This window comes from Hylaeus volcanicus, chromosome 8 (genome assembly GCF_026283585.1).
Source record: "Hylaeus volcanicus isolate JK05 chromosome 8, UHH_iyHylVolc1.0_haploid, whole genome shotgun sequence".
Lineage (NCBI taxonomy): Eukaryota > Metazoa > Arthropoda > Insecta > Hymenoptera > Colletidae > Hylaeus > Hylaeus volcanicus.
Window position 1 is genome coordinate 9,049,290 of NC_071983.1, and position 22,470 is coordinate 9,071,759.

Below are 22,470 nucleotides of genomic sequence, written 5' to 3' on the forward strand. Positions count from 1 at the left end.
TCGTGTTGCTTCGCTCGTCAAGAAAACGCCGGTATAGCGGGCAATTTCTTGTTATTCTTCAAGAAATTTCACAGTTTACGTCTTGGGCTTTCAACTGCGAACGAGGGAAGGCATTACAATTTGTCTCGTTAGAGGAAACTCTTCCTTGGTTGGGGATGCCAATACTTTAACGGTTCGTGGTCGTATTTATTCATTTGGGCTAATTTTTTGGGCGTGGAACTACCTATTGGATTGTCGTGCTGTACTCCAGGGCATATTGGCGCTGTGGCTCGGAAAAAAAGTAACCAAAGCAGCTGCTGGACTCGTCCTGCGATTCCATTATGGGACAGCATCTCCAGTTATTTAAAAGAGTTCACAAATTCGTAGGAAAATTGATATGCGAAAGTTTCTAGTGCAAATTTGATAATACCTTCGTAACATATACGATGACCTACGTATCGCTATTTTACACATCAGATTTTGAAACTGAAAAAAAAACATTTTTGGCCAGACTTAGGGGAATTCTGTTTCACTGTGGATTCGAACGATCTCGGAAGAACATGGAATCACGGTGATCGAGGCCTAGTCGTGGGATGAAGCGTATTTAAAATGCGGAAAGGCAAGCGGTAGCGTGTCAAGAGTCGTCAGGTGGCCGATTTAAATGGCACAATGGCTCAATTCGAGACGAAAATCCGGCAGCTAAATCTCCCATTCAAATGCGATCTCGACCCCCTGCGACAAATGGGACCTAAGTAGCTACTTAGTTGCGCATTTGGCTTGAAATTTTCGATAGCCCCTCGTCCCAGGGAGAGTCCTATCGCGCGCGTCGCACGAGCTGAATTCGCGATACTATCTCCGCTCTGCGATACAAGCTCACTACCTGGCCGCGTCACGGTAATCTGCTTCAAATTCGGCCGGCCTTATGGCGACTATTATGTTACACGTTCCTCGGGATGGATCCTTGCCGCTGCCGCTACCTACGAACGAATTGTACGATTATTGTTTCTCCTCTGGGAGTAGGTCCTTTTTTCGTTTTATTTACTGCTTTTCTTTATTTTTATGTAACAGGATGCAGAGCCTCGCAGTGCAGAAAAGTTGAAGGAAGGGGAGGAAAAGGTCAAGGGTGAAAGATTGATTCAATTTAGTCCATTTCTTCATCGTAATTGTTTACTTGGTTTGCTCGCATTTATTCGAAGTTTCGTGTTTTATTAAGGTAACGATTTTTTTAAGAGAATACATGATATCGAAATATTTAGACTATTGTTATTAGTACCACTCTGCTAAAATAAACTCATGTCTCTGAACATTCAATATTATTAACCCTCTGAAAATTCAATGTTATTAAACCTTTATTAACCTGGACCTCTATGTCCATTGAATAAGTTTGACTAAATTGAATGATACTTTCGACATTACCAAATGAATTTTTCATTATAAATATGAAGCAAGTTTATATAGATTTATTACATATGCATCAACATATTTATACAAACACACAGTTGGAAATATCAAATCTGCCATTTAATTTAAACAAATTTCTTCAATAGACAGAGAGGGTACGAATATTTATGAGGCTGCCTGTATGTACAGTGAACTTTTACCTTCCATAACAGCAAACGTCGTTTACTCTTTCTTACAAATTGATCACGAGTTGGTAAATCAATTTATAGTAAAAAGAACACGTTCATTGACGTTTCGTATTAATCTTGAAATGCTAAAATGAGTTTTGCAACATGGACTTTACTTTTTTCGCTCGAATAGTGGAAAAGAACGATTGCAACAGCAGTTGCACCGTTCGATGGAGCCTGGACGATGTCAGCTGCACTTGTTCTCCAGCAACGAGACTGTAGGTTCTCCCGGGGGAGGCCCCCAAGCACAGAGACGCTAATTAAATCGGCATCAATTATCCCCGGCAAGTGTTTTGCGTATGAATTCGCGGCTAACGAAGTTTCTATTCCCGAGCATATAATTACGAACGATCGGGACCCGAGGCGAGAGTCCCCAAGGTTAGCCGATACCGCGCCGACGAAGGATAATTAGTTTTAATTGCCCCCCGTCGAAACTTATCCCTTCCCCCGTTGACGCATTAAGACTAAAGTTAGACGGGCCACAGGAGGTTTAGGTTTCGCGAACCGTGAGCAGGTGAGCTATACACGTACTACGTGACACGGTTGGTAAACCCAAAGCTGGCTTTGTTAAGCTCGGATTCTGAGTGCCTTTGATACGTGTACTTGCACGCTAACTAACCAACCTAAGCTATCCGCAATGGGTTCCCGTACGTAGCCGTGCGCCCGCGCGTTCTACTGTGCCAGGGACGTCTAGTTGCTGGTTCACCCTTCCAATCTTGCTCGAATATTTTGCAGATCGAATCTCGAAGATTGCCAGAAAAGTGTCTTCGAGTGCCCGGTGGAGGAGTGGATTGATTGAAACTGGCGTTGACCACTCTTTGCGGGGGTGTTTGGAATCGTTATCTGGCAGAGGTGGAGTCTTCAACCTTTCGGCCTTTGGAAGGCTCCAACCTTTTCGCTTGGAGAGATCGCGTGCCGCTCGCGAGTTCCTTCTAAAGGCGCAAATCTTCGTGTATAGGGGATTTTGTCATCGCTTGCCTAAATGTAAATTAAAATCTTTTTCGGAGTCTATAAATAACCATGGGTCGATGAGAGGCCTTTGTTCGGTTTTCTCGAGCAATCGTGGTAGAACTAACCTTTTGCATTACAAGCAGACAAGGTGTGGTGAAATAAAACGAAAGAAGGGTCTCCATCATAAAATATAACACAAGTGCTGAGCATCTCCTAATGTCGAACATCTCTAGCTTGGGGTGTTTAAAAGTTGCTCCTTCTTCAAGCTCCTTTCAATCTGTTGTTGATGTACGTGTCAAAATTTGTTTTGTGCCTGTAGAAGAACCTAGGAGCTCACAGGAGCCCGAAGATCCGCCGTTCCTGTCTTTCATCCCCGTCAGCCCCAAAACCATCCATACGACTATGACCTACACGTGCATGATACATTTCCAACTGGGAATTGAATTTCCTTGGTAATTTTAATGCCATTGTGGCAGAAGGGGTGTAGAAAGAGCGAGTGAGAGACGCCGAGACAGACGGTAACACAACCACATCCCTTAACCACCTCGTAGACGCAAAATTCAGTTGGAGACGAATACGATATCCTTGTCGTTCCTGAGTGGATCGACCCTAGAGATGATTCGAGCTGGCCAAGTTCAAGTGGAGCCCCTTTTGCTAATGGTTGTACACACTCAATTGGAGCGTTCAGTCTAGGTTCTTCCTTCCTTTAAAAAAAATAAATGAATATCTATTAGAAAAAAAGCTTTTTTGATTCAGAAGGTGGTTTGTTACCATTTGGTTTTGAGTAGATTCAAAATCACCAGCACCTTCTACAATAAAATGTCATATTTTTTTTATTTTACTGGAGATTTGAATAATGAGTGCCTTAAAATTACCTCTGTTTTTAAACCAGTTACCAATGAAAATAGTTTTACCTTATTTATTCACAGCATTTATCTTAAAAGCCACTGTTCCCCTGGTTTAATTATTACACAAATATTATCGACCATAATTCTCGAGGCTTCCTCTTGAAATCTATAAAGTGGCGCCACGTTCTTCCCCGAAACACTGACTCAGGGTCTCTTCTGAGTGTCCTATCTTCTGTGAACCTATTCTATTATTTAGAACCGATTAAAGAAAAAGTGAAAACAGCAATCAGAAGCTCTTTGTTCGATTGGAATGGAAAGATGATAGAGCTTCACCTTCGGTACACGAAAGGAAGCCAGAAAGCCGCTAGATACAAAGCCCTAACCGCCATAACCACTTAAGGATGCTTCGACCGAAGTTGCAACAGAATCTGCGCCCCAAGTAAGCGGATTTTCCCGCCTCGAAGTGCTCCCCGTTATATCTTTATAAATGGAACCACTCGAGCCTGTATGGAAAAGCGACAACTCGTGTCACACGGGGGATTTGCAAAATTATATCTTTACCATCGATCATCCGACGTTTTACAGATACCTTTTCGAACCACCACTGCGTCCTTGCATAGCATTTTGAGACATATTAAAAGAGTAATACATTAAAAAATATAATGAGAGGAGGAATAGACTAAATAAATTTACTTGGAGACCTACCAAAGAAAGGTGAGCAAGTATTCATCGAGAAAACACATTTTCATGCCATCTAATCACGTTTTGGCTGTTAGAAAGACAAATTAATTTGAATTTAAATAGATAGCTCTGATTAATGGACATGGAAACACTATAGCCATCTAGCGGCCAAGGCTGCTCTAAAATTCCGCCCTTTGTTCAGCGCCCTCTATCGGGAAAATGTTCAAGTTTGTCGAGAAATAGTTCTTTTTTCTAGGTGCTAGATGGCACCATTGAATCGTTTTTTATCGATATTAGAGTTATCCGCAAAGTTTACTTCTTTCTTTATCGCATATAACACTTTATTTAACGTTATGTCCAGCATGAAGAGTAACTACTTAAATTTTCATCCTTATTTGAATTATATTTGGTCAACAAAAAAATAAACATTAAAGTTCTTACTGACACATATTGCAAATAGCAGGAAATCAGGGTCTAGATAAGAGTTCCAAACATGTTTTTAATGTCATAATCATTAAAATATTACCGTAATTTTGATATTAAACGTAATAAAACAGTTTAAATATGTAGAATATTTCTAGTGGTAAAAGATTGGAACTATTTTTTGATAAGCTTGGGCGTTTCGCCACGGATGGCGCCACTTACCTCTTTATAAACGCTAAACTATGGTTATCCGTTACTAAGAGAACAGTGAATTTTGATTGGTTGATTTCAAATTTAACTGAGTCTAGTGATAAGGATTGTACGAGACTTCAGTGCCCTGCATTTGAAGATTGTAGCCAATTGTAGCATTATGCTAATTGATGCTAATGACGCCGTTGGAAAGCCGGTAGCAGTGAATGTGATAACTACAAAATGGATAATTTAAATCAGTCGGATGTATCAAACTCGGAAAAAGTATTACAAGAGGAAAAAGCCGTTTACAAACGTCGATCGTTGGTGTTCCAGAGTCGTATGAGTACATTTGACGCGTATGAAGGTTAGTTTCAACTTACTCTTTATTTATGTTTTAATTTTGGTCTTTCTCTTGTATAAATGACAAATTATTTCCAAAAGTATGTCGTGTAGTGAGATCTGTGTCGTGAATGAGAATGTGAATGTATTCAGTTACATTTTGGATTACTGTAAGATTATCCTATCGTCGATTATTTTTAAATCATCGTTTTGAAGGTGCACAACACATACAAGGTGAAAAGTCTGTGGACAGTGGTGATACAACAGAGTGTCCGTCCAAAATTCAACAAGAGACAGCTTTTAATTTAGAGGAATATATAAAGAGCCTCAGAGAGGAGAGGAAAGAGTGGATAGAAACATATAAACAGAGAAAAGCTGAACGAAGAAAACTGAAAAAGCAAAAGTTATACTTAGATACTGAAGGGGGACAGCCTTTAGATCTAAGTATTTTGTCAGATTCTGAAAAAGCTTTCGTTACAGCTCGTCCAAATTATATGTTAATCTGTAAAAATAATCAAAAATTAACAGTTACAACTTCAAAAATATCACTGCTAAATCAGATGATATATGAATTAAATGAAAGATTTATTTTACAAATGGAAAAAAGACTAAGGAAAGTTACAGACAAAATCATTGAAACATCCGAATCATAAAATTAACATACATCATGGCATAGGTAAAATAGGTTAAGGTAAAATTAAATAGTTCGCATATAAATTTTCTATTTTTTATTGTAACATATAATAAAATAAATATATTTACATACAACGAAAAGAACAAATGTTTGTTTTTATATAGGAAAAAGTAAAGACATTGGATACTCCTTTGGTTCAAAAAATTTGTAAGACTTATTAAGAAGCAAACATTTGTTTTAATCCTGATTGCATCAACACAATTAATGTTTTAAATAATTTAAGATAGAATATAGAAACCAATAGAGTTGTCATCTGTGCAAATGAAAGCTCTTACGCCTTGTGGCTTTCCTCTCCTTTTGTGACAAGTATTCTCTTCTCGATGTACTGGTATGTAATTCAAGGATATGATTTATTTTTTTAACAATCTCTTCAGCAGTTATCGAATCAGCTTCGAATTCGTGAGTTTTAAACTGCCCAGATGACCCTGTAAAATGACAGTATTTTTAATGTTAGGGAATTCGTTTGCAATTTACCATATAAATTATGTACCAAAACAAACCTAAAATAGTTTCGGAAGAAGAAGAATAGGGAGTATAAACTAATGTAAAAATCGTCTTTGATCCCTTTGTTTCCGTTACTTCGCACCAGGCAATATTGTCTATTTGATAACTAACGGCTCGTTGCCTGTTCCAAAACCGTCCAGCACCTTTTCCAGTTATTATCGGATTAATTTCGATTTTTTCACCCGATATTCCTATGTAAATTTCAGTCTTTGTTCTGACTTTGTTGATTATGTATACCCTGTGAAAATTACATTCGCATTGGCGACGAATTATTGCCGAAAGTCAACGATATAAGTACAATGAAAAAGTACCTGTAGGATTGGTATAATGGTGCTTCCATGGCAGTTGTATGTCCTTCCATTTTCGCCAAATCCTTTGCAACTTCCTCTTGTTCTTTATTTTGACCTTTTAGGAAATCTTCTTCGTCTTTTATTTCGACACGCATAAGCGTAATGTGTCGTGCTCTATCGCTTGGTTTCATCTCCGTTAGACCTAGCGTCGTAAATTCAAATTTAGAAATTGTTTCTCTGGGATCTAAACAAGGTAAATCCCAATCGACTTCTCCGTCATCTTCGGTGAAGTACAGCCCGTATCTCGTAATATCTTCCCTAAAATCATTAGGGTACCGACATGTTTCGAAGCAATAAATTTTACGAATGATAATCGTAATTTATAAAAAGTTTGTACTTTAAAGAATGATCCGGATGTTCTGTTGCATATTTATAGCAAATTAATCCGATAAATTCCAACACTTTTGCGGTAGCGATTACAACTACTTGAAGGGGATACATTCTCTGATTTTTAGGTAACATACACATAAAAATTCTGTACTTTCTAATAGGAATATCTACTTGAGCCTGCAATATATTTTACATAGATAACAGAGTCGGTAATTCCATGGTAAGTTTATGAAACTTATTGATACGTACGCTACCATCAAACTTAGCATACTCTATGAATAGATTTTGTGGTATATTTGGACATTTTTGAAGCTGATCAGATAAAAGGGAGCGTCTTTTAAGTTGGCCAGTCTTTTTACGAAAGTCTTTTCTTTGGAATAATTCTGTCTGTTGGCTAATGGATATGGCAGGATTAGTTTTCCATTTTATATTCACTTTGGCAGCTTTTTTTCTTTCGAGATCCATTTTCTCTAATCTTTTAGCAATGTTAGAACGTTCTCTGTGAGAATATTCCATATCTACAATAAAGATGTCATACATCGTTGAAAATATTTAGGACCATGTTTCATCATTTTATGCGTGCATTTTTTCAAAGTAAAGTTACCCATTTGTATGTCATACGATTCTACAAGAGCATCGAGGTCTTCGTCGTCGCTTTCTTCCATGCCAGGATAACACTGCAGCACTCCATTTGTTTTTAGTTGTTTAGGAAGATCTTCTCCGACCATCACTACTTCACACTGACCTTTAAAAGAACAGTACTAATCACCTTTCTTCACTTGTTAATATAACGAGTGCATTAAAAATCCCGACTAGGTAACCTAAATAGAATTTACAATGTACCTGTGTTGTCAGTCAGTAAAAAACTGTCTCGAATGTGCGATAGGAGCCAATGCTCGTTATCATAAAACGCCATCCTCTTTTATATAGTTATACTTAAATCATAAAAAAATTATTTTCAAAATTCGTCCACTATCGTCTAAACGAAGTCTGTTCAGTCTTGTGTGATTTCATGTCAGTGTTGCAAAAAATTTAATCCCCTAAAAAATCTAGGGGCAAAATCCCAAATTGGCAACAGTGTTTCATGTCGCTCTGGATCTGGAACTTGTAAACACGCGTCGTTTACGCGTATCGCCAACAGGTGGCAGCACGAGTACTATATTAGTCCAGCGGATAAGTTTCATTTATTATCGCGGGGAAAGTTAACGTAAAATACATTATAGGTGTTGCGAGGCGATGTTAACTTTCATAAATTTCTTTTTACTGCCCCTATACTCGTATGCTGAACGAATTCAATTTATAATACTTTGTATCTGTGTTTTCGACGTAAAACATTGCAGATACTTTGCATTTTTATTGCGATATCAGTTTCTCGTATTTTTTTAGAATTATTCTTTAAGGTAATTGAACTACTCGTAACCGCGTTCACTGTAGTATAGTGATATCACTCGTTAATAGATTAAATAAAGACTTAACGAAGCACGTAGAGATCCACGTTCAAGATTGTTTTAGCAGAGAATGGACTCAACAAAATTTTACTCGATGTTTCCGTTTTACATTTCGAAGAGGCATCGTGCTTGAGGTTGTGCGAACAATCAAGTCGAAGAAAGAACGCGAAGTAATTGCAAGGAACGAGAGAACAACGCGGACTCTTGATTTTGGACTAGAAACCAGGATGGAATATTCAGCCTGAGGATAGACAAGGAAGTATATATCAAGAACGAACGTATCGGACGAAAGAAAAAAGCGTGGACGAGGTGAACGAGAGGAGGGCGGAAGAGAAATGAAAAAACGGAGAAAATGAAGGCACGAATTAAACGGCGAGCCGGTGGCTCTCCGCCTTCGAAATGTTCGACTATTCGAAAACGCGAACAAAAAAGCCCCATCCAGCGATTCTTCCTCTTCCGTGGGATACGTGCCAACTGCCATGACACCCGCTTTAGTTCCGCTTCAACGGGACAACGCAATTACCCCGGAAGTCCCGACGTACTCAAGTTGGATCCATCTGCTAAAATAATTCCTTCTGTAAACGACTTTTAGTATTTGGGACACATGGGAGAGATTTAGACAAAACAAATTGATTTTGTTCATATGGAACCTTAGATAGTTTTATTTATAATAAGATAGCATTCGTTTAGAAAACTTCGTACGACGTCGTTTGTCGTAATACAAAGCTTTAAATTAGAGTCAATGAAAAATGCTGAATATCGTTTACAGAAAAAGGTATTTTAGTAGATAGATCTAACTTGAATTTTTCATGTATCTTACTTGATTTCATGGGGGTACATGTTTCGATGCTAGCAGTTGTTTTCGTTAATTTTTGCGTTCGTATTTAACTTTTCTTCGTTTAGTAATTCGTTTCGAAGTTTGAGGAAAAGATATAGCCATCAGGACACGATACAAAAGATTCCCAAATTTAAAATGGAATTCCGGATATACGCCTACGTTCACGACGCGTTGTACGTGAATTCGCCATAACGCGCACGAGGCAGCAATCTTGCCGTGTTTACCATGTTAATGGAAAACCTTATTTTCCAGCGAAATGAAAACGAAACAGCGATCGCGATCGTCGACGCGATCAAACTTTTCATTATTAATGAACCCCTCTGGAGAGGCTGCATCGATAAGGATCTGCATTTCATCGATACTGCGCCCGGAAAAGGCTCGGGAGACGGTAGTAGACCGTCTGAGCGGACCCCAGAAGAACAACACTCGTTATTAAATTTGAAACGAGCACCCTCCCGTGTTGCCGTGTCTCGCGCATTTTCATATTTCACTCGCTCGTATTTCGTCCACGTCCTGTCACGCTCGAGGAGCTTGAATGTTTTAGAAAAGAAAAACAAAACACAGAAAAATAAACGGCAGGCCGTAAACCTTTGCCATTTACTCTTCAGACTCGGTAGCGTTCAAGGAGGACGTCGAGCATGAATACGCGGTAGAGTTTTCGCGCTTTCGCATCGCGATAAAGCAGATTACCTTTTTCATTCCCCCCTTCCCCCCTTGGGAAACTCCACCGCTAATTTCGCGCCGAGATCTTCATATTCGAGGACCATTTTTTTTGTTTTCTTCCCGACCTCTGCTCGCCAGTGGACACGCGGGTGGATAGAGAATTCTGGTACGTTCTCTTCGTGTTAGTCCAGATCGGGGTTTATCTGATTTTATGAATTTCGGGGACGTTTCTCCTGCGACATTCTGTTTAATTACTCTCTGGCTCGCGCGCAGCGTTTTGCTTATTTATTTGCGGCAGGCTCAAGGATAAATGGCACGTCCGCGGACCAGGCGCGTCATATATCCTTAATTTCAGAGATCGAGGGAGACTCCTCTATCTTTCAGAGGCTTCTGCATTAGTCTGGTAGTCCGAAGATGATATTCTTCAATTTTCATTCGTTATTATCATTACATTATTAACACGTTAATTGTCAAGCTAAAACTCGTGAAAATTTCTACAAAGCTAAAATTTGGTCTCGAGGCTATTGAAGATCAGATGATATAATATGCGCGGTAGTATTTAATTCGTTAACCTCGTTAAATTCACTAATCCTATTCAGATTTATTTTCATTATCGCCTCACCTCTGGGATTCATTCTTTTAATCCCTTAACCCTTCAGGTCGATTCTTTTTGTTATTATCAAATTTTTGTTCTTTTTATTATTGACAGTAATCATAATTATAAAAAAACTAAACGTCCACATATGTGATCAAGAACGTGAAGAGGTTAATGAAAAGTCCTGTTACCCATTTTTATTAACCTGTTCCATCACAAATGATACAGTGCCCACATTTATATAAACATCATCAATGAAAACAGAAATATCTTAATGTTAACTTTGTGAACAGTTCCTTAAAAAAAAAAAAAAAAACATCGCAAGGGGTTAATAACCTCGATAAATAAAGTCTAAGGGATGATCTGTTACATGATTCCACTCACTCACCACCTTTACATATTGAAATTATTCGTATCATCGTTAGTTTCAGCGATTATTTATTATTCGACGAAAATTTCGCCCGTGCCTGTTAACCATCGTATCTCGACTCTCGGCGCGCGACAGTGGAAACGGAGTCCTAAAGTAATACGAAGAACCCTCGTTGTTGTCGCGGTCCTTGTCGACGTCCTCGACGTGTCGCCGTCGTGGAAACTCCACCGTGTACCGTAATAACCAGGTTACAACTACAAAGCCGACAATTAACCGTGCCTGGCAGTCAGCGCCATTCGTCATCCTCCGCGTTACCGCCGCTGGAAAATATCACCGAGATTTCCACGGTGAAATATTACTCTAGGATTAACGCTATAACTCTTTGAAGGGCGGTGATCAGTCCAGCTAAATGCTTGAAATACGAGCCTATGATCATCGGGGGCTGAAAGTGCGCGCGGCGTTTCTAAAACCAGCGTGCAAAGGGCGAATTTATGAAAAGCGGCGATGTCGGAGTGGAACCTCGATAGTTGAAGCAAAATGGGGGGATGAAAAGCCTAAGTATCGTGGCGAACGGTCGAACGAAATTCAACCCTCGCGTACACGATACTGTGAGGTGAAGGAATCGATATCGACTACAATTAGAAATAATTTAAACACCACTGAAGATTAACGTATACAAAGATGAAAATTCGAAGTATTGTGCTACCTATGTAATGATTCCCAACGTTTTATTCTCCAACGATCTAATATTTTCACGGTATAGAGAAACATGATACTCACTTCCCAACATCGAATCACGACGAAAGGGAAACTCCACAACGTCGCTGATGTAGATGACTTCAAACGATACGCCAAGAGCCCGAGGCGAGTCGCGGATGGATTTTCGAATTTTACGTCGAGTCGATAATTCCTCGGCCGGTTCGACGAAATCGACGCGTAAAGCTACCAGTCGGTAATCTTAGCATTTTACGCGTTTTCCGTTCTGAAACGCGAGTCGTTCGGGCCTTGGTGGAAACGTAATCCCCTCGAGCCGCGGCGAGTTTACGGACCAACGAATGAAAGAGCCACTTATGAGAAAGCGTTTCTCGCTGATCGCAACGAGGAACGAAAAGAGCGAATCGAGTTTTATTAAGCGTTTCTATATTTATGGTTATCGCGTTTCGCGGCAAGAAATCGAGATGTTGACTTTGTGTTTAGCCTAAAGTTTAACGAGGAAGTGGAATACAGTGGACCACATCGAAAAATAAATGATTTCTTGGATATTTATACGTCCGCTCTTAACTAGCACTCGCAGGATCTGTGAACCCCAATTGGGTGAATAACGCGATAGAGATTTAAAGGACCGTGATGGAGGAAAGGTGTTGGAACTTGAATGAGGATGAAAACACATTGCAAGGGCGGCGTTGTAAAATTTCCTTTATGAGGGAGCGCGGTAATGAAGAGAAAGGGAGAATACGGAGACATATGGATATACTTCTTTTCACGGACGTAATATTAAAAATGGTGGGAAAGGATGATGCGCGAAACGTAGTTGCGAGTACGTCTCGGTGATGTGTTTCATCGAAGAGAACGGGCTGAAGCGGAACCGTGAGAAACCGTGCCTAGCCTTGGTAGATAGAGCCGTGCCAAGGGAAAGAGGAGGTTGGATACATTATGCACGCTGCACGGATATCGTGTGCATCGACTGTGTGTCCCGTGGAACGTGTACGAATGCTGCTCACAATCTTAATATCACGATTCTCGGGCGTTACGCGGGGATGCTCGATGCTTTTAGGAATATCCGTGTAATATATGGCTACCGGTAGGTCTTGCATTCTGCGAGGGAAACGTCTGAACACAGGTCGGACAGGTGCTTGGATATTTTAACGGGAATTGGACGGCATGGGTGAGCCACACATGAATTTGAAGCTTCAGCTTTAAGATCTAGACGACTCCAAGAGTCTATTTATTAATGTTTTGACCTGTTTGTTATGTAAGGAAGAGCACAATCTTCGAGGGCGAAATATGCTATCTGATACCTGTATAATGTAAATATACATACAATGTATATTTTGTATCCCCGCAAGCGAAGAAGATACTTAGACAAGGCTCTCCGTATACTAGCTTCTCTTGAAATTAATTCCAAACATCAACTAGAACGCTGTTTTTCTTTCGACGAAAAAAAAAAAAAGAAAAGAGAGAGATGAACGAGGAAACGGACGAACGAGGGAAGACCATCTCGGACGGAGAACGGATTGCAGGTTGCGCGCGGTGCTGGAGAACACGGAAAGAGAAAGGTGGAGGAGAGAACTGGAAAAAGCCAGAGGCTGTGAAACAGTTGAATAGGAAACAATATGCGACGCTACCAACTTGCCAGGCGAAACCAGCCAGCTACGAGAGCCACCCCCTTTGTTACGCCCCGGGGCTATTTGGGATTGTTCTTTCGCTTCCTCTTGCTGGCCTTGCCTTCGCGAAGGTTTGTTTCTCTTCCTTCTCCCTTCGGGTTCTCTTCTCATTTGCACGTGTTCTTTCTTTCTTGGGCTCTCCAGTTTATCAACCCGTCTCGTTTCCACCGCTTCGCTCTCGTTTCACCCTCTCATACCCCTGTCGAGGCCCTCCCTCTGTCGTTGCGTCCCGCGGTACTATCTCTTGCTCTTTCCGTCTATGCCGTTTGTTTCAGTCCCGCTCTATGATAAAGGGAAAGCCCCATTCAAAGTACAATAGCTGGTCATAAATTACCCTCGAAAACGGTAGCATTAGATCCTGCTGGATTCACCCTTTATAGAAACCGGGGCGTACGCTCGCTTAATTGAGCATCCTCGATAACGCGATACGATTCGGTATATCCGCGCTAAATTTTGCGCCGCGCACTTGGAAAATTATCGTAACGCGTTCGATAGAGCTCCGTGTGAAACTGTAGGGGGTTCGCTCAAACGCTTCGCCGCTATTTAAACCGCGAACAACGCGGGAGGCGGCGACAGGTGTTAAACTCGAGACGGGTAATTATTTTTCTCTCTCCCGTGCCTTTATTTTATATTCAATGATGGTCTGACTGGTTCGGCTTGGCGCCTTATCTGGTATGCGTACATGTTCCAATTTCAATTTGTTCGTGTAGAAATGGATTTTATAAAATTTGCATATAGTTTTAATTCTGATGAATTTAGCTTCTTGGAGACTGCAAAATTATTAGTGCGAGATACGTACATGTTCATAACACGAGATGTAGTTACGAAAGGTTTTGATTTAGAGAAGCAGGCTATGAAAAGGTTTCTACATATTTATAATTTTAAATCTGATATTCAATTGGATATATGTATCTAATATTCTGTGAAATATTCTTTGAATGAAAACGTTGCTCGAATCCGTTCGAAAGAACGCGTTTTCGGGATTCGGCCGGTGAGATATAGGAGATTAAAGCATGAGCCGGTTTTGGTGGCTAATTACGAACGCCGGTTCTAATTGTGCCGGCGATAATTCGAGGACGGGCGTAAAACGATCGAGACCGCGCGATAAACATCGACAGCGAGGCATCGATTTCCTCGTTTCCGATCCGACGACGTGGGCATTACGCGAAATTAATGCCGCTCTGTGTAAAAGCATCACGGCCCGTATCGATTATTCTTTGTCCCGATATTAACGTCGGCCCGACTCGAATCGTTGATGGCGATTTCGCGATTGCTGCGGCAAAATTCGCCCGTCACAGTGGTTCTTAACCTCGGATAGATCAATTCGTAGATAGATTCCTGGAGGTCAGTGAACGAGGAGGCTTTAAGTATTCACCTTCCTTGCATACCTAAGATTATCGATTTTACCTTTAAACGCTTTTCGAAGATTAGACTACAATAAAACTTTCAGTTCAATGCACTGAAATCAGTATTTCGTTTTGTACTAAGAGATTACAAGGTTCCTTGGCCCGACTAACTATATACGAGCGATAAGGGAGCGCTTAACCTAAGTGGAGTTGAAATTAAAAATATCCAATATTAGTTAATAACTTATGTCTTTCTAAGCATTATACTGCAGAGAAGTTTTGTTTTACATTACGCAGATAAAACATTGATTTGAGAGAGGGTGATTCTAAAGGGTGGGAAAGCTTAAGAACCACTGGTCCACCGGATCCCATTTCCGCGTGGCATCCGTTTGGAACGGATTTCAACTGTTTTTCAATTCGTCTGAATTACAACGTAGCTCATTCCGTGCGCGGGTATTATTTCAATCAATTTCATCGCGATCCTTCGCTACCGCAAACACTGTCTCGCTACTGTTCCCATTCGTTTCATCCCTTTTTCATCTACTCACGAAAGATACTGTTTTTCCCCCCGTGTTTTGTTTCCTTCGTCGTTTCCTTCCTGGGCGATTTTCAATCTCGATCGAGGACCGATAGGAATCGTTTCGAGCGCGTTAACGAAGCCATCGACGTCGATATTGCCTGTTTCGCCGTGGAATCTCCTCGACGTCGCTTTTTAGATAAAGTTCCGACGCCCCGACGCGTTATTCATTCCGCTCGACGACTCGCTACGACTCGCGGAGAGGCGAGGAGAAACGGAGCACAAACGAAATTGGCGTTCGCGCGGAAACTTTCGAATCGAATTCCGGTTAAATTCTTAGGAGGGGATCGTCCGTAAAAGCAAAGAGACTTCTTTCGTTCCCGCCCTTAGAATCTCTCTCGGTCCGTAACCGACCCCCTTCCACTCCGAATTTCCTCAATTCCGTATCCTTCTTCGCGAAGACCGACGACAAACGGCAACAAACGACTCTTTCCCATTGGGAAGCAACTTTAATCGTTTCCACCCTGCCGCTTGTTACCGAAAACTGGGGATTCCCAGCGCCAAGGTGCGCCGAAAAAGAGCAAAACGGCAGATCGGAGAAGTAGGACGGCGTCGATGGAAAGAAGACGCCGACCCGGATTCGCGAATGACACACCCGGGCTATCTCCCTTTTTACTATATCGCGTATGTTTCAATTTCTTAAAACATGGTCGTTCGACCCCTTTTCATATTCGCAGCTATAGTAGCCCCACGCGTGAACTGGGTATCGTTACTTTAGAACAATAGTTGCCAACTTCGAAGCGCGTAACAGCTGCTATACGAATTTTAAAACGACACAAATTATTTTATTAGAAGACGTCCACATTTGCTAGATATACTGTAGAGTTACTGTAGAATAAAATATGTATTTAAATTTTCGAGGAATATTCTCGACAACGGCTTAACCCTTTGACATACAATAACGAGTTTCTATTCGTTTCGTGTGTCAATGTAGACTTTGACGAGTTTGACTGGAGCTGACGTTGAGACGACTAAAAAGTTCCGTTTTATTTGTACGTCAAGGAGTTAACAACTTGTTCCCTCTTAAATACTCTCAGAAAGTTTTGCCTTATGGCGAAACGTAACAAAAATATATGTCTGTGAATAGGACGAAACTTGAGACTAAGAATAACTAAGAAGGAGGAACGGTGTCAAGGGTCTCGTAGATGAGGCGGCAAAAGGTGGAAGATCCGTCTCTGCTTCGTGCCGAGTCAGCCTGACTTTCCAAAGAGGGAAGAGATGCGATCAAATTTAAGACCATTGTGTACGAACCGGAGACAAGAATTTTGGACACGTTGTTCGCAGAAGGCGAGTCGAGAGGAAAGACAAGGACCTCGTATACAATGTCGCAATAATCGAAGAGCGAGATTGCGCGAGACAGGACAAGAGGAGTTTCCGAGGAACAGATGGAAGATGATGAGACGAATATAGAATACAAAGACTGGAGTAACCAGCACGACAGATTCGTGATGCGGCGTTCAAAGTTTTAAGCTTATTGCGGGAGAAAGACTAGAATTTTGAGAACTTCAACGGAACGAATGGAAATGAAATTAACAGGGGTCATAATCTATACATTGATGAGAATAAGGAACATGGCGTGAAAGCTATACTATTCTGAGCACGTGAATAAAATAACGCGACAAAATTATTTAAAGTATCGTTATTTGAAGTTGCTTTTCGAGGATATGCACTCAGTTCTGGTTGGAAACTTACCGATCAATTTTTGTTAAAGTCGCTAAAATGAAGCAGAAATTTTATAGAACTCGACGATTGTAAGAAATTAAGCTTAAACATTACCGCAGCCATCAGAGTAACCAACTTGAAGAATAATAGCTCTACCCTCGCTACCCCAACATAACTTGTTGCTCGGCGATCATCCCTTCCACTCGTCGACGCCATGCAACGAATGAAATTATCATTCCTAGACATATGCACATTTGTACCAGATTATTTTCCCGAACTCTGCGGATAAATAAAATTTCCGAATTTAATCTCGATCGGTCGAGTTATAACCAAATTCCAGGATGGAAGATCAGCTCCGTACCGAGTTGCAAGCAAGCGACGTTTGTTTCTTGTCCCTTGGCTTATGATATATGCAAATATTTACTGCGGGACCAGGGGGCGCGTGAAAGAGGAAAGTTAAGGGAGATGCGAACGATCTCCTTAAAAAGTTTATCCGCCACTGGCAAATCTCCGGCGAGTTTACCGGCGAACTTTCAACCGAGCGTTCCTCCGCCAGCTGCCTGGCGTTCCTCGGAAAGTGTTTTCGAGTAGACAGCCAAATCGCTCGCAATCAGAGTTTCCTACTGTTTTCGATTACTCCTTATTATCGTCCGCCCTTCCCCGGTTGCCCTCATCGGCCTCGAATCCCGCCGAGTGGCTCGCTTTCGTTTGCACGCTTCGCAACACTACTTCTTATCGTAAATTACCGTAAATTTCAGCTCGAAGGAGTGGGGAAAATCGCTTACGGATTTCCTTGAACCTCTATTACATTTATTTTATTGTATCATTAAGGGGTTACACCACTCTCTCCGTCCGAATTTTCATTTTTCAAGAATTTTTATTGAAGCGATAACAAGATTTTATTTACATTGAAGTACATTGCATTGTACAAGTATTAAACTAGAAAGTCATTTTTAATTTTTTTCATTGTTATAAAAATGACGGAAAATTTCAACATAATTAAAATTTTGTGTCGAGACTATTGAAGACTCGATAATTTATCATTTATTGTAGTATTGAATTTCTTACCCCGCCAAATTCACGAATTCTATCCAAATTTATTTTTACTATGCATCACCTACGTAATTAATCTTTTTAATTTCTTAATGAAAATTCCTGTCACCAACCCGTGCTAATCTCCACGATTATACTATTGAATTCTATATTATATATATACTATGGGATTCCATAATGTATAATTCTATATCCTTTAATATAATCTAGGAGATCATGCTGTTACTAGTCAGACCTGCTGGTCAACTCTTCATTTCTGTACGATTCAATTTGAATAACCATAATGACACGAAGAAGTACACTTACGTCAGAGAAGAACAAATTATTTTAGAATGGTTTTGACCCCCTCTCTTGCCGGGTATTTGGTCAGTCTCGTCATGAACGGTCGAAACAATACCACGTTTAATACATCGCCGATAAAAGTGGCAGCCATCGCTGCCACTGTGGTTTTATTTCCTTTTTATCACCCTATGGCAACTGCAACTACACCAACGTTCCCTGAAACATTTCCTCCTGCAGGAAGTAAAAAAATGATTCCACGTCTTGGCTATGATCTCCGTCTTCGAGAAGCTAGTCACGTCCAAGTCGTACGTCAAACGGAATATCGTTTGATCCTCTCGTTAACTCGGTAGACGAGTTTGCGCGCACGCGACCCTGGGAGGATAACAAAAAAAAAAAAGTAAAGTAAGTTCCTGGTCGCGTCCTCCACGGATGCTTTGATCATCTAATACGAGCTTTAGGGTTGTGACAAAGCGCGCGGCATTTTTTCCACCCCGATGACTGTCTCGTAAACCTTTGCTCCGCTCCCTCGAACTTTCGCCCTAACGAAGTTTGTACTTCTCACCCCTATTTTCTTTCTTGATACTTTAAAACGAGCCTGCCCGCCTCTCTGTCCCGTTACGCTGCTAGATTACGGTGTACCAGGCGAAAAATATTTATTCCACCCTCTTCGCGACACTCTCGTTCGCGTTCCAACTTCCTCCACCCCTGAATTTCCTTTTTACTTGTTTACTCGTCGCGGTGTCGCGTTCCCCGCTTTGCAGTTAGGCTTCCAAAATCCACCGCGTTCCGTGAAAGGCTCTTTCATAAATCAAACATGTTTAATTAGCAAAGCGCAGACGAAATCTCTTGATATTTCCGAACACGATGGGGCAATATTTTGAAATATTCACGAATGAACTCGGATTTCGATAGTCGTCGATTATGGATTGAGAGAGGGGTGGTAAGCGCAGGAGAAATCGCTCGAATAACCGAGCCACGACTTAATCCGCTCCCAACACGCCGTTAAATCCGAACGACTCGAAGCGGGAGCCAAGATTTCGAACCCTCTGCACCCTCTTGCGCGGGCTACGCCGAGAGTACCACTTTACCGCACTCCATCCCCTTCCCGCGTTGCATTCTCTATCCTCTATGTATTTCCCTCTGGTCTTCGAATTCACCTAATCGCGTCAGCCTCGACAAACGATTCGCCTTTGCCTTTCGTTTTCCCATTTCTTTGCCACTGTTTTCCTTTCAATTTCTCCAGAAACTCAACCTCGTTTTTCTTTTTCCCTACAAGCGAAAAAACTAGGGAAAAAGTAATAAATTGTTTGATCCAATATTTGGTAACTTCCTTGAAATCTCGAATCTTTAACGCTATACTTTCGAGACGTTAATTTAAAAGTTATTAATGTATTTCCATTTTTACCGGAGGGGCCACTCTCGGCACTTTCGATCCACCCTGTGTAGACTTAGGTAAAACTTGTCCATCGGCTACGAGAGGATTTTCAATAATGTTATTCGGGAAATACTCTTACCGCGCCTCAGATAAAATATCGTTCGACTGAAACCAAAGGATTGATTCAAAGTCGAATTTCCGCGAATATTTGCTTTTCAATGCAAAGACAATCCCCGCCTCTCGATTCTCCTTTACCTAGGCGTCCCTGAATTTTTCTTTTTGAAATACGCTTCGTCTAAGGGTTTCGAGGCGATCCGTTGTCTTCCCGATCCTCCGGTGCTCGGACAAATTAAATTTGTCTTATGGTGGCCGTTCGCGGACGCGGAAGGTCTTTGACCGCCCTTCGGGGCAGAATTCGTTTACTTATAACGAACGGGATGAAAGGAGCCAGCGAAACTGGCTTCCAGGTTACCGCGGAAGGTACCGCTGTAAAACCTTTAGGTTACAGCGGAATGAAAGCATCCCTACGGGGAACTTGCGGAGAATACAAAGAGGTGACCAATATCATCCAGGTCGCGAAAGGGGAGTCTTCTTTGAGATGATCACAGTATATTAAGAGTCGTTATCTCGAGGACAGAAACTGCACACGGTCGGGAAAACTGAGACGTGTACTCGATATGTCTCATAAGGGTTCCAGAGTATTTCGAAGGTTCTACCGCGTTTATTGCAAATTGTGTGAGTTTCTTCTGCTGTATAATTGTTTTGTTACCCGAATGATCTAAATGTATCTTATCGCTGTTCGAAATCGACGCACCAGTTAACATAATACAATTTGACCCCCGAGGCAAAATACGTTTAACATGTCTGCTCTACTGTCTGTTTCCTGTTGAAACGTTGAATCCTTTAGCTCAATTGTCTATAGTTTAGATCAACTAAAAATAAAGTCAAACAAGAGAAACTTTCGAATCGGAAAATTCTGATTTAAATGGAACTTTGTGTGAATAGTCTGTATATACGCCCTTCGTATTCAAAGGGTTAACAATACGCGCCATTATGAGAGGAATCGAGAATGGAGGATTCGCTAACTGGCGAATAAATTGAAATATAAAACTGTTCTTCCAACGTTTCAAATAACAAAAATATTCTACGGTTATTCAATTATTGACAACATCGACGATGGTTTATATTGTCTGATTAAAATTACGTCGCTCAACACGTGTTCCGTTCACGGGTTTCTCTTTACAAATCCCACGGGCTCGCATTTGTCCGATTTTATAATACGTCGCACGCAATATTCCGGGCGCGTGTTTTCTGCCGGAACGTAAATCACGCCGAACGAGAAATACTTTTATTAAACAGCATTTATCACTCGAGATCGAGCTTCCTTCGCAGGGATTTCTGTCGTTTTGAAATCCAGATGGTATCAGTTCTGTTATAGGAATAATAACAACGCGGGGCTGCGATCCCAACGGAAACTGATATTTCCTGTCGGCTAGGAGACAAGTTTTAACGTAATAATGAAATTAGAGTGCGTTGAAGTAAAATTAGTATTATTAATCGGTATGGAGCGATTGTAGTTTTTTAAATGGAAATCTGTAGGAATATGGCGATAATCCTCGTACTGTAAATTTCACTCTCAGGGAATTAAGCGCTCTCGTTAAATTCTTTTTAACGTGACATCATGCAATGGTAATCTAAGTGGTCTTCCTCGCGTATAAAAATAAAAATTTATATTTTTTAAAAGTGGAATTTCCAGCAAGATAATTTCTGCATTTTCATATCAGCGTAGATTTGATATCACGTTGGTTTTTTTTTGGTCAATTGACATCATGAAGTTCAACGTTTGTTTTGGAAAGTTAAACGCATAATTTCTCCTTTTTCATTTACCCAAAAATACTCAGCAAATGAAGATGCTGTTCCAGGTGAATCGAAAGTCACGGATTACATTCAATATTTTTCATGCAACCGGTCGGTCTCGAGCGTTCCCCATCCGGTAAATGTGTAATATCGCTCTGGTCGAATTTCTCGACGTCAGCTTGCTTATTCGTTTCTTCGTAGCGGTACCGCGGAAAACAACGCGATTGTAACGGCGAGAAAGAAGGAAACAAAGAGACCAACGGGGACGGATAAAGTCTCTCGGAATAAGATGCGTTATGTGCGTGCATCTTGCAATAACATTTCCTGCTTTTTATTTTCCTTTTATGTACGTACGTTGTCCTCTGTTTTCCTCAAATCGCAGGAGTGGTTTACCAGAAAAGTCGTGCAATTTCTATACACACGGGAATGCTATTAAATTTCAATGAAATTAATTTAATTTTGTTTAATATTAAAGTTTTTCATTAAAACTGTTCACTATTAAGAGTGAATTAACAGCGAGATATAGTCAGCTTCTTTTTCACGTGCGCGTTCGTTCCTTTTCACCAGTGTTCTTTTACTCTTATGCGTCTCAAAGAACGGATTTCGATGTTCGTTTTAACACGTATAATCAAATATAAAGGTAGTGTTTGTATACGCCGCGCGGCAGAGGATCATTGACTTTTACCGGAGCAGGTAATCGCGTTGCTTTTCATTCTCTCGTGTCTCACGGATATTTCCCTCAGGTTTCCGGTTTTTCTTTTCTTCGCTTGTTATTCTTCGCCTGGTTTTTTTTCTGCGTGCCGTCAGGAACGCACCGTGCTTTAAACATTCATAGAGGACACCCGACGAGAGGAATATATTATCCTCATCTAACGGTTGGCCGCCCCTCGTCGTCTCGTTTTTTCACGTTTTAGCGACCGTAGCAACCACCAGACCACTGCCGTCCGATTTTCATCCGTATCCTTCCAAGTCTGCGATATTCGCCCGCGATACTTTCCCTTGCGTTACGAACTGTTTCCTTCATTTTCAAAGTTATATTGGATTATCGTGTATAATTCGCCTTGAAACGTTACATACAAATTTCCCCCGGGGTTGTTCCCA

At 41.0% G+C, this 22,470-nt stretch overlaps 2 protein-coding genes across 3 annotated transcripts; one reads left to right on the top strand and one right to left on the bottom strand.

The window, feature by feature from the left end:
- Window positions 1-4,815: 4,815 nt before the first annotated feature.
- On the top strand, window positions 4,816-5,802 carry LOC128880640 (uncharacterized). The gene is made up of 2 exons (XM_054130927.1): window positions 4,816-5,066; window positions 5,258-5,802. Exons 1-2 carry the CDS (start codon window positions 4,943-4,945, stop codon window positions 5,692-5,694), a joined length of 561 nt encoding a protein of 186 aa, XP_053986902.1. The 5' UTR covers window positions 4,816-4,942; the 3' UTR covers window positions 5,695-5,802.
- On the bottom strand, window positions 5,755-7,947 carry LOC128880639 (target of rapamycin complex 2 subunit MAPKAP1). Of its 2 annotated transcripts, none has more exons than XM_054130925.1 (7): window positions 7,763-7,947; window positions 7,524-7,664; window positions 7,169-7,437; window positions 6,927-7,096; window positions 6,551-6,847; window positions 6,236-6,477; window positions 5,755-6,160 (listed from the first exon to the last, which is right to left on the bottom strand). In XM_054130925.1, the coding sequence occupies exons 1-7, from the start codon at window positions 7,833-7,835 to the stop codon at window positions 5,985-5,987; spliced, it is 1,368 nt and encodes a 455-aa protein (XP_053986900.1). In that variant the 5' UTR covers window positions 7,836-7,947; the 3' UTR covers window positions 5,755-5,984. The 2 variants fall into 2 exon arrangements, with proteins under 2 accessions (XP_053986900.1, XP_053986901.1); XM_054130926.1 differs by having other exon boundaries at window positions 7,524-7,680; window positions 7,763-7,888.
- Between the last annotated feature and the right edge of the window lie 14,523 nt (window positions 7,948-22,470).